This window comes from Trichoderma ghanense (assembly GCF_004382785.1).
Source record: "Trichoderma ghanense strain CCMA-1212 chromosome Unknown scaffold_1, whole genome shotgun sequence".
Taxonomy (NCBI): Eukaryota; Fungi; Ascomycota; class Sordariomycetes; order Hypocreales; family Hypocreaceae; genus Trichoderma; species Trichoderma ghanense.
In genome coordinates, this window is record NW_027395664.1 from 2194326 (window position 1) to 2206479 (window position 12154).

The 12154-nt window shown below is 56.1% G+C and overlaps 4 protein-coding genes across 4 annotated transcripts; all 4 read right to left on the reverse strand.

Annotated features, from left to right (window-relative positions):
* Positions 1-51: 51 nt before the first annotated feature.
* On the reverse strand, positions 52-2766 carry CCMA1212_002109 (uncharacterized protein; the record flags this gene model as incomplete). Its single annotated transcript, XM_073699510.1, has 1 exon — positions 52-2766. One exon carries the CDS (start codon positions 2764-2766, stop codon positions 52-54), a length of 2715 nt encoding a protein of 904 aa, XP_073562592.1.
* An 898-nt stretch (positions 2767-3664) lies between these two features.
* On the reverse strand, positions 3665-4428 carry CCMA1212_002110 (uncharacterized protein; the record flags this gene model as incomplete). Its single annotated transcript, XM_073699511.1, has 4 exons — positions 3665-3797; positions 3875-3970; positions 4024-4077; positions 4202-4428. 4 exons carry the CDS (start codon positions 4426-4428, stop codon positions 3665-3667), a joined length of 510 nt encoding a protein of 169 aa, XP_073562114.1.
* Positions 4429-7618: 3190 nt separating this feature from the next.
* Positions 7619-8927, reverse strand: CCMA1212_002111 (uncharacterized protein; the record flags this gene model as incomplete). Its single annotated transcript, XM_073699512.1, has 3 exons — positions 7619-8278; positions 8380-8461; positions 8539-8927. The coding sequence occupies 3 exons, from the start codon at positions 8925-8927 to the stop codon at positions 7619-7621; spliced, it is 1131 nt and encodes a 376-aa protein (XP_073562115.1).
* Positions 8928-10073: 1146 nt separating this feature from the next.
* CCMA1212_002112 (uncharacterized protein) lies at positions 10074-11661 on the reverse strand (the record flags this gene model as incomplete). Its single annotated transcript, XM_073699513.1, has 2 exons — positions 10074-10860; positions 11072-11661. 2 exons carry the CDS (start codon positions 11659-11661, stop codon positions 10074-10076), a joined length of 1377 nt encoding a protein of 458 aa, XP_073562116.1.
* Between the last annotated feature and the right edge of the window lie 493 nt (positions 11662-12154).

A 12154-nucleotide genomic window follows, 5' to 3' on the forward strand; every position in this document is an offset into this window, starting at 1 on the left:
ACACACGACAAATAAAACGCACACAACATGCTTGAGAAATAGGAAAAAGGCCTACTTCTTGACTCCGCGAGCACTAATCTCTCCCTTCTCTCCGATATTGAGGAGCTTACGACAATCGGGGCAGTACCACTTTGTCGTCCGCGCAGGGATATCAGAGAGGCCCACGCACTCGAGATGGAACCACTCCTGCTTGCAATTCTGCTGCGTTGTCAGCGCCATGGTTCTTTCAGATCTCTCAGAAGATACCTCTGCGGCTTTCGTTGCCCGAAGGAGATGCGTAGATGGAAGATTGTGTCTTGGACTTACATCGACGTTATCACACTGAATCATGGTCCCAAAGCTCACCCGGTTGCAGAGGCAGTACCGTGGCTCGTCGGGATCAATGGGATTGCCCTCGTCATCCACTTCCACCATTTCCTCAGTCACTTGGCCCTTGTCCCTCTTGGTCGCACGAGGCTTTCTCTTGGGTGCCGCTTTCCGCTTGCCAACGGCGCTGTTACCGCCGCTGTTAGTCGTAGTGACGACCCCTGGAGCTGGACGCTTAGTCCGTTTGCCCGGCTGCTTGATGAGTTCCGGGACTGGAGTGTTGCGTGCCGTGCTGGCACGGCGAGATCTATCGACCGCCAGCGACGGCTGCGGCTCCTGGCTTGCGGCCTTGCCCCGCGAGCCAGGCCGGCGAGAAGGCAGCGAGTCTGGAACCGGGGTTGACCTGGGCGTGCCACCGCGTGATGTTGACTGCTTGACGGACGCCTCGGGAGCTCCTGATTGGCCTTGAGGCAGCTGAGGCGACGTAGACGCAGACTGCTGCTGCTGCTGCTGCTGCTGCTGCTGTGATCGCTTTGCCGCCTCTCCCCGCGTTTCGCGCTTACTGGCCTCTCGCCCGGGTAGTTCTCTAATCGTTGTTGGCGGAGGGATCGGCGTGGTAGACATCCTCGGCTCCGTCTTGGGAAGAGGCACAGGGGTTTCGTGTGGAGTCTTGACAGGCGCGCCGGCAGACACAGTAACGGTGCCATTGCCAGCACTGGTCGTGATGGCGAGGGTAGAGCCTGGCACTGGAGACGTCGCTGACCTCGTCGTGACGGAGGACTGTGGAGGGATGGGGATCGGGACGGGAGTCTCCGACTGGGGAACCCCAGACGACGTGGCAGCTGGGGGTGCGGAGTTGTCGGAGGACACCGAGCCGCCCTGCACAATCAGACCGGGCACCGGTGGTGGGACTGGTGTCTCAGACGTCTTGGTGCGCTTCGTTGTCGGCCGCGATGATAACAGCGCTGCTTCACCGCCTTCTGGCGCTGCAGCTGCTGTTGCTGCTGCTGCTGCTGCCGCTGCTGCTACGTCGCCGTTGCCCTCTTCCTCGCCGTCCCTCTTCCGCTTAGACCTGGAATTGGTCCGCGGCTTGGGCTGTGGTCCAGGGCTCTTTGCGTTCTCGGGCGTCATGCTGGAAGTCGTACTGCTGCCCAGGAACAGCTTTGCCGCCTGCTGCATCTTCCTCGCGGATTCCTCGGCTTCTTCTGCCGCAAGCTTGGCCAGCTGCTCTCTCTTGAGCTTCTTGGCCTCGTTGAGTTTCATCCCCCGGTTGCTGGTCGGCACCTCTGTGGCAGCCAAGGAGTCGACGCTGATGGCACCAGCGGGCAACTGTTTGGTTCCCGACTCGTTGTCGACAATGGCCGTCGGCACCGTGGCCTCAAACACTCGACCTTCCTCCTCTGCCTTCCTTTTGGCCTCTCTGTAGGCATCTGGCCCTCGACACAGGGCCTTGAGCTCTCTGGCGATCATGGTCTCGCTCGGCGTCCACGTAGCATTCTTCTTCATCCTCTTTCTTAGTTTGGCCAGCTCGTACTGCGTCAACTGCAGCCACGGCGCATCAGGGCTGCCGATGACGGCGTTCTCGGGCGGAGGGTTGAGCAGCGCCGCCGCATTCGCAGCAGCAGCGGCGCTCAAGGCAGGCGTAGCATACTGTCCTCGCGAAGAGCGGCCGCTGGACTTTTGACTCTTGTTGCTCACCAGCTTGATGCGGGGCGCGGCAACTGGCATTCTGCGGTTGGTGGTTGTGGCGGGCGGCTCAGACTCTTCGTCGGAGCTGATATCGCTATCGTCGCTAAACGTATCGTATTCAATCTCGTATGGCGCGAGCACCTCGCCAGGAACCGTGATTCGCGGGACCCGGGACCGCCGCACCTTCTGTCCATCTTCCCCCGTGGCCCTGACCGTCAGCTTCGCCCTAGTCATCTGAGGAGACCTCGGCTCGGCAGGGGCCTGCTCCTCTGTCGGGTAGTTGTCCATCATGGCCTGCAGCTTGGACAGCAGCGCCGTCGCCTTGTTGTAGTGGCGGTTGACGTTGTCGGCCATCCTGACCGCCTCTGCGTGGGCGAATATCCTCGCATCCAGCGCCTGCTTCAGGTTCTCCGAGATCTCGGCGCGCAGCTGCACCGGCGAGGGGCGCTCGCGGGCTGGCAGGGCGGGCAGCTGGCCCCATAGCGTCGTCAGGTCGTCGACCTTGTGCGACGCATCCGCGTATCTCTGGTCGAGCTTGCCCACGAGCGTGAGGGAGCGCATCATGTCGGCGGGGAGGTACTCGGTGAAGTCGAGGAAATCGGTGACTGTCGTCTGGGCATCGGGGTCTGCGCGCGCCGTGAGGACGCTGCTCATGGGGCCCATGGACGGGCCCTCGGCGAGCTCAAACGTCGCCGTCTTGGTCTTGGGGGAGACGACCTCTTCGTGATCCATGGCGTCTGGGGCGATTGCGGACTCGGTCGAGGCGGCCATGGTGATGGTGGGCGGTTCATCCAACTCGCAGCGCAGCAACCTGGATCCGTTATCTGGAGCCTCACTCCTGGCGCGCTGCTGCTACCAACTGGCCGCTGGACGCCCTAGCGGGAATGATATCAAAGACAGTCGGATGTTGAATATTCGCGCCCGATGCCGTCCATCTGGCGGCGACGCTCAATATGCGGCTGGACGTGACACGAACCGTTGACTCGCTGGCGTTGAACTTTTGGCAAACCGCGTTGAGGCGACTTTATCTGGTCGCTTCGGTTTGGGGTTGCTGCAGCGCCGACGGGACGAAGTTGGCCCGTGCGCCGTGATGGTGACGGCTGTGCTGAGTCATCATTGACGTTGAACTTGAAGCTGAGGCGGTACCTCTTGTTTGTACACCCCGAGCAAGACGACAACTTCAACTGCCATGTTGCCTCAGCGGAGAGTTCACCTTACACAAGGCTTCGAAATTCAAGGCACCCAGAGATTCTGCAATGGTGAAGAAACTTGCACTCGGAGGTTGATGTTGCAACCAACGACTCGAGATTGCTGGCAGACGACTGTGTTTGCTTCTTGCTGCCTCATTCCACCAGTTCACCCAACCGTCCCGGCGATTCTGACAATCCTTCCCATCTTGCAGCAAACCTTGCATATCCCAAGCGGTAATACGAGGCACGGAGCAATAATCTTTATATGCTGACGCGGCAATCTGAACGAGATCCTGGTTTGTGCAGTTTATCCTTGTCCTATTGAGCTTGTCTCTTAGTCCAGTATCTATTATTACACCACAGGCGGTGCTGCACCACCGACTTCAAACCTCAGCTCTCCTCGGTGGCTTCAGAGCCTCTACATCCCTTTTCATGACTTTGTATACAGTCGCAACATCCGCCAGGATCCTCTGCCCGCCTCAGAAATCCCAGTCCGCTTCCGAGTCCCGCGTCAGGTAGGGCCCCAGAACTTCTGTCGACTCTGCGGCAAAACAGCTGGAATGCGGCCCGATGAGAGTCACTGAGCCGTACACAAGCAGGCGCCTGCATGTCCTGTTCGCGTCATCAAGTTAGCTGGTATGTTTCAAGAGCAACAGCAAGCTTGCCATGTGTGTGAGACTCAGTCTTACAGGGAGCCAATGACGATGACGTTTCCATAAATCTCGAGGTCATTGCCCTCCAGGACGCCTTCGACTCTCAGCTTTCCAGCTGCGGAGATTTTGTCACTACATCAGATCTGCGTTAGCAACAGCCAGATGCATACAGATCGACAACTCACCTGGAGGCTAGGTAGCCATTGACCATCATGTTGCCGTGCGCCTTGACCAGTCCCCTTTTTGCCCACGAGTCAGCAGTCTGCTTATATTACTTGCTCCCCCCAGCGCAGACCCCCATCCCCCACATGTCCCTCCTCTTCTGCTGCCCCCTTTCAGATGGGAGTGATGGATGGAACTTACTCGCAAACTATTTGCCCCTTTGTGGTGATGTTGCCATAAGCTTCGACGGCTCCCCTCACAGAGACGTTACCCTGGAAGTTGATGCTCCCATTACACTGGACCGAGCCAGTCACCTCGAGCGGCCCTTGGACATCGGTTTCCTTGTCGGTATAGATATTCTTGGTCACCTTGACGCCTTTCTTCGTCCTGTTTCCCGACGCAGATGCAGCAGCATAGTGCTCGGACATGGCCGGCAAGAGGGATGATGGTTTGTTGATTGTTGAACAGCGGTGGCAGGTATATATGAATATGCCTTAGTTGGGGGGCAAGAAGAGGCTCCCCACGTCCAGAGCAAAGGGCAACGCAGAACGAAATGCAACTTGTAAGTCGTTGGGAGTTTAGGGTATCGGCTTGTTAGTGCTCACACCCCTTGTCTGCGCGATAGCCGAGAGAATATCTCATGGACGAGCTTGTCTTGACAACAAAAAAAAAAAAAATGGCAACTTGATGCTCTCTCTTCTTTGTTTTCTTATATCCAAGGGCCCGGGCGAGGGGCATCTTATACCCATAAGTCGGGGAATGGCGTGTAACGACCTGGCTCTCGCTCGTTCGAGGGCTTCCCGCGGCCGGATGACGTGTGGCCTCGAGTCGTCCTCGTTCTCGTCTTTCTTCCCGAGAGCTGGACGACAGAGAGAGAGAGAGAGTGACCGCGCAAAGGAAGCAAACACCCCGGGGATCAGCTCTTGGGAAAAGAGGGCACGTCAGAAGGTGTAAGATCGTTGGTGATGAGTCTCCGCCGTCGCCTGATGCACCCCTGCCGGCACACCGGTCATTGTCTACCTCAGCTCAGCACCGTTTTGGACAGCGAGCTGAACAAGTGACGATTCCTTGCCTTGTTCTGCTCTTTCCAGGTTCCCGTTGAGCTTTTTTACTTTTTTTTTTAATGTTGTCTCTCCGCCTTGCCTGCTCTCTCCCCTTGTCATGAGAAAACACACACAGACACACACACACACACACACACACACACCAACAAGGAGACAACGAGACAGTGAGAGACAGAAGAGAGAGCTCGATATGGCGCCCAACCTGCGCGGGCTGTGTGACTGCTGCCCACCCCCCCTAGTTGTCCCAGTTTCCGTGTGTGTGTGTCGTGTCTCGGCTCTTGAACTTCTTTTCCCGTTTCTTGTTGAGTCCCAAGCAGCAACGTGGTAATATTGGTTGTTTGAGACCAGCAAATATTGGAAGATCCTCACAAGAATGCCGGACTCCGCACGAAGGTGTTGGTGGACGGTGGAGAAAGAGAAGACGGAGGAATCAGCAAAAGAGGAGTAAAAAGAAAAAAAAAAAAAAAAAAAAAAACAGGTGCTTCTCTTCTTGGTGTAAGTGCCGGTTTGTTTGCGCGGAGATAAAAATGGAAATGCAGAAAAAGGAAAAGACGTAAAACTAAAGATGAAGAAATGCTGGCCACCTCTCAAACCGTCTAAAATCTGGCCTAGAGCCTCTCTCTGTTTCTCGCCTGGCTCGTTTTATGGAGCCGCCTTTCTATCTTACCGGGTATGCGGAGTAATACCAGCAGTTAGTTCGTCCATGGCCATTTCTAGCTCTTGTCTTGTTTGTTTTTGTTTGCTTTCCTTTCTCCCCCTCCCCTTCTAAACTTTCACTGAAGAACTCGAATTATAACCCCTCACATCACTTCACGAGAGTTTCCTCTCATACTCGCAAAAGAGCAAAACATGACGAGATGTATGTATAAAGCAAGAGGAGAAACCTAAAGTAAAATCTCTGAGCTCTTACTTGACCTCAGATCTACAACGAGATATATCACAATGACCCAAATAGACATGACAACCATCCGACAGGCCCCCAAACCAATATCATCATCCCTGTCCCCCCAAAGTCCGAATACTACACCACACCACCGCAGCTAAGAGAAAAAATGACCCGAAGCTCAGGTTCACCCCTTCAGCCCATCTCATGCCTACCTAGTAATACCGTCTCCGTCCCCCCCAGTCAAAGTCCGACCTTGTCTCTTTATTCAGCCCTCTTCGCACGTGTCGCTCATGCTCAACCCCTGCAAGCCTCCCCCCTCCCCCTACATTCAGCTCCCGTGTGCAAGTGTGTGCAGATGAAGCCCAATATAGAAACTTTGCATTGGTGCACCTGAATTTGGGGGCTGTTTTTTTTTTTTTTTTCCTTTTTTTTTTTCTTTTTTTTCTTCCTTCCTCCCTTCAAGGTGTCACAGACGTCAGTGAAGACTGGGTATGTATATCTCTTCTCAAAATAATGTCATCATCGGAGCAAATATACAACGCCTTTCTCCGAGTTCTCTTCATAGCTTACCCTACCTACAAACCAACTGACAAGGCCAACACCCATCCCAGGGCTCCTTTCTGCGCTCTGCGTGACCCTCGCCCCCAGAACCCGGCGGTTATAACGGCCAATACGCCCACACACACACACACACACACAAACTACGGTAGTGCATCCTGTATCGCAATCCATCTCCGAGTAATTATACCCGAGGCTGAGGCTGAATCAAGCACTCAATCAATCTCAAGGCATCTCGATCCGGCCTGCCCAAACCTTCAGCCCCATTGACATGTACATACATTTAGAATTGACTGCCACCCCTTTTCGAAAGATCATACCACAAGCGTCCTAGCCTTTCCAGATCCTACGATCCATCCTTATTTACAGAGCGAATAGCAATGAGGTGATTTACCTCCGAATCTGGTAACATGCATACTTATTGAACCGGCCAGACAAGATCAGTCAGTCGGCTTCGCACGCGTCTTGATGAGTCCATGCCCCAACTCACCGTGCCAATCTCCCATGACAAGCTGAACATACCTACCCAGCACACAACAACACACCCCAGACAAGGATATGATTTACATTCTCGAGATACAGTACATTCATGCATTGTGACCTCGTTTCTGTTTGTTTCCATTTACATCACCCTCGTCATGCCCCTTGACCCCCTGACTCACAGCTACATACACACGGAGATGCCTAGTAGATGCCTATGAGTGTTTTTCTTCTTTTTTTTTCTTCTTAATCCTCATCCTCAGCTCATACCATATATACCATATACCCAACCCGTACGCAACAAGCAAAGAAACGAGAAGCAAGCAACATGTAAGCCAAGCCGATAGCGAGTTTCACCTTGTCCATCCCCCCCCAATTAGATAGCGAGAGAAGGAAGAAAAGAGAAAACAAACGCCAAAAGACACCATCCGAGCCCAACTCAAGGATCCGATATGACGAGGTACTAGAATACATGATTGAATGAAGACGGTGAAGAAGCAAAAAAGACCTACATTGATGATTGCCCCCTCCATACCTGTCCTCAAGCCACATCCGAAGACGCCGCTGCCGCCGCCGCCCACACCCTCGGGAACCGCACGGCAAACGTGCAATATCGTAACCGGGCGTCTCTCAGTCGCGTCCCACGAGGCCCAATCCCAGGCCCGTGCAGAGAGCCGCAACCACCCACACGCCCGCATATGCGGCAGCACCCTCTGGCTCAACTCCCGGGATGGTCATGGCGCAGGCCAGATATGTGTTGACGCCCGTGACGAGCAGAGTCACCGCCGTGCGCCAAATGGCCACCTTGGCCTTGGTGGTATAGCCCCAGAAGTTCCACCACACCGTCTCTCCCAGGCTGGCCTCGGCGGGGTCAAAGTTGGTGACGCGCTCGTCCTCCTTGGTCTTGCCGGTGGTGGCAAACGGCGGGAAGATGAAGGTGCTCGCGGCGACGCCAAACAGCAGCGTCACAGGCAGCACGGCGAGGTACGACGCCGAGTACGCCGGCTCGAGATTGCGGAGGCCCTCGAAGTGGACGACAAAGATGCTGGGCAGCAGGAATCGCAGCGACAGAACCAGGACGACGGAGTATATGCTCGTCGCGAGCCCCGCCGTGAGCAGCTGCAGTGGCAGGCCGATGAGCTCGCGGTTGGGCAGCGCCGAGGACGGCTTGTGGACGGCCGAAAGGGGCCGCAGAAGCGAAAAGGGCACCGACGCAGAGACGACGTCAACGAGGAGGGCAGCAATCGTCGTCTTCGCGCTGAGGTTGTAAAAGGCGAACAGGAGGTACATCTAGAAGAAGTAAGAAATTCGCCAAGTCAGCTTCAACCGCCACATGTCTCAAAGTCTCCACCACGGTGAAGGTAACAGCAGAGCGTGTTACGACAACTTACCGCCGGCCCGTGGGACAAGAAATCCATCATGGCAACGTCCAGCCCGTCCAACCCGCCGAACCAGCTCAGCGCAAGCTCAAATCTACGCCAATCTGGTTAGCAAAGCGACAACAACTTTCCTCCACACAAACGGTCAAAGACAAAAGCAAGCCCACTCACATCCTCCAGCCGGCAAGGATCGCAATCTCCTCCCTCGCCCCCGGGCTCCGGCTCACGCCCGCCAGCTCCCCCTGGGTCAGCTCGGCCACCACGCTGTATCCGAGGCTCGCCGTGGCGAAGCTGATGGCCGCGACCAGCGGGAACTGCACCAGCGTCGGGATCCTGGCCGTCGAAGCTGCTTCCCCGCCCGAACTTGCGCCACGGGGAGTGCTGGCAACGAGAGCAGCATCGTCACCACCGCGACGCTTGGGTGTCGCCTTTTCGACCGCCTTGTTGTTGTTGTTCTCTCTCGACTTCTCCGGCGTAGTTACCCCATTCACCTCATCCGCGCCCGCGTCAACATGTCTCCGCGCACTTTCGCCCCTCACCGCTCGCCTTAACGTCGGCATCCTTGCTTCCTCTGCTCGCGAATGTGCGTTGTCTGAGCTGTGTCGCAATGGTAGCGACAGGTTTGCGTCGTGTCCTGTCCCCGCAACGATATGTAATGCGCGTCTCCTACGCGGTCGATGCGAATTGAATCGGTGTCAATCAGATCAGGTAATCCGGGTCGGCACAGCTACTATTATGAGTAGCAGATATTCGCACCGGGATTCCGTCTAGAGACTCTCGTCCAGAATGCGCAAATTTTGCTTCCAATCGACAATGTCTTGTCGAGAGCTGCTCTGACCTGATCCCAGAGCTTTTGCGAGTGGAGAAACGTGACGTTTGGGTCGCTGGGGAAACTGACGGACCGAAAGGTGCTTTGCTGGTCCCCGCAATTTCCTCATGGAGCTCACCTTGTGCGTGCAGTTCTATTACCAGTAGTCTACTAAGTACTACTAGCAGCTGCTTAGTACACAGCTGGAGCTCAATTTCCGTTTCGTGCTGCTAGTCCAGGGTCTCGTACAAATTCTGCAGGATTTTCTCTTCCCACAACTCTTCCACAACACTCGCACCATTGAAAATCGAGAAAAACAGTCTCTGTCTTCTCGTCGTGGCTGCTTCAGAGTTCCATGTTGACTGCATCTCATTTCACCGACTTGCCCGTGTTTTGCTGGTTACATATGTTATTCGTTGACAGGCTTCAAAGATGCATATACAATCGTCACTCTGCGCGCGTGCTTTCATGCAATGGCATCGACATGGCTTTGTAGTGATGGTGTGAAGTTTCTTCTTAATTCTTCTTTCAACTTCCTGTTTTTATGATTTATTCAGAATTTGATTCGGGCGTACGCTCGACGCCTCGCCGGACCCTCACTTTAACCTCGTGGAGGAGCAATCTCGCCCAGACCTCGACGAGCCCGGACAGGCCCTCCACTCTTCGGTGCTGAAGATGCGACAGCGGAGCAGAACCATCCCCCAATGCAGTTCCGTCGAGTATATTCATTGTACAAAAGAGACACCGCGCCGATTTCCTCCCAGTTGGTGATATCCATAATTCGTCCCAGAGCAATCCGACTCCCGGTGTCATGTTATAAAGCAGAAGCGAAAAAAAAAAAAAAAACGTCGTCACGAATCGAGTTCCCAGGAGAGTTGCTCCAGTCCGTACCCAAGGATTACTCTTCCATACGGCCAAAAACTCCGTCGTCGTCTTCGTCGCTGCGGGCGCGAGATGGCATGTCAAAGTCATCTTCACTTTCCTCCATCTTGACATCCTCGCTCCCACGTCGCATCTCGCCGCGCGTGTAGCTCTCGGGTTGTCTGCTGGGGAAGCTGTTGATGAAGCCGGCGCTGACGAAGGAGGCGGCCTGATCTAGGAACTGCGTCGGGACCGGTGGAACGGGCGGCGCGTCCTCGATGTGCGCTATTACGGCGGCGCGCGATCCGGTGTTGCTGCCAAAACTGCAGCTCAACAGCTCAACAGCTGCGGCCAGCTCGTGGTCGTCCTCACCGTTGGCATTGACGCCGGATGATGACGGCCGCAGGTCCATGCTGGGGCTACGACCATGGTCAAATCCGCGTGCATTGGGGATGCTGCCGTACATCAGAGGGTTGGACGGCTGCGGCGATGCCAAGCTCCGAGAGAAGACGCTGCCCATGCTGTAGCGCTTGTCGCGATATGCAGAGGTATCAAATGCAACGCCTTGCTCGTAAATCGGGGGTGGGGTGGTGTCGGCGGAACTCTGGCCATCAGCCTGGTCCGAGTAGCCAGAGGCCGCGGGGGACGAAGCCGTTTCTGGCTCGCTCGCAAAGTCTCGGGCAGAGTCCGGAGGGGTGACTGATCTCTCCTTGGGGTTGCCGTTCATTGCCACCAGGACAGACGCCGCCTCCAGCAGCTGTACTTGTTGGTGCTTGGAGATGAGCAGCTTGGAGGTAAAGGACCACTCAGGCGTGTGCTCCCATCTAGCCAACGAGTCAACAAAATGAAACTCAAATCACGCATGCTTTTGCCAACGTAAAGGATGTAAGACAGGGAAAGGAAAGGAGAAGGAAAGGAGGAAGGGGGACAAGATGGGACAAGGGAGAGAGTGTCGAGGACCAGAGGCAGGATGTGGCTGCACCCGAACCTAGGCAAGTGCAGATAGCAGAGGCACAAGAGGGGAGGGAGACCAACAGGTGCTTCGTCAAACAGCTGCTGTGCTTGTAGCCCTTGCCGCACGTCTCGCAGCGAACTTCTACGCGGCTGCTCTTCTTGCCATCCTTGGTCAGAGGCTGTCCGTCGCTGGCTCGCCTTATCCGGCTTTGGTCCTGGTGGGCCGCCGCCTCGTCGGCCGAGAGCTCGTTCGAATCGTCGTCAATGGCGCTGTCCGTCACCTCCCGCTTGGCCTCGAGCAGCGACTTGTTGTTCGGCAGGCTGGCCGGCGGTGAGGGCAGGCTGTCGGCGAGGCCCGTCCGCTGGGCCGAGGCCTGCTTGGATGTGATGGCGTTGCTCGTGTTCCGCCGTCCGCCGCTGGCAATCGGGATGGCGCCGCTCTGCTCGCTCTCCCGCAGGGCCGCCGCCAGAGCCGCGACGTTGGCGCCGGGAGTGGTGACGGACTTTCGGCGGGTGATGCGGTGTGTGGGATTGAGGGCACCGGCGAGCAGCGAGTGCGAGTGCGAGTGCGAGTTGGTTCGGGCGTGGGACTGCCGGCCGGCGAGGACCGAGGTTGCGGAGCTCGACAACGGCGACCGCTGGTGCGTCAATGGCCTCGTAGAAGGATGCATCTCCTGCGGGTGGACAAAGACGTCAGCAAAAGACGAGGCCTCGCGAGCGCAGGGGACGAGCCGGAGGCTGAGCGGCGGCTCCGGGACGACGCGATCATTGCCATACTTTTGAGGAGGCCATTGCCAAAAGGGGGGGGAGGAGGGGGGAGCGATTGAAGTCGTTCGGGGATGTATCGACACAGACGTTGGACTGTCGCAGGCTCGGGGGCTGCAGCAGCAACGCTTTCGATGTAAGAGGATGTCCAGCAACAAAGCGGTCGGGGTTCGATCACGATGCTTCGCTACCGTATGAAGTTTCTCAGCGCGGGCAGATGTTGTGAAGGGAGAGGCCAAAAAAAAAAAAAGTTCCGAGTCAGAAAAAAAACACCCAGGTTCGCTGAGCAAGTAGTGAGAACGAGAAATAATTATTTTAGGAGGAGCAACAGGCAAGGGGAGTGTGTGTGAGTTGTGAGGGTGAGTGTGTGTACGTAGATGCGGCACGGCGGGGGCGCGT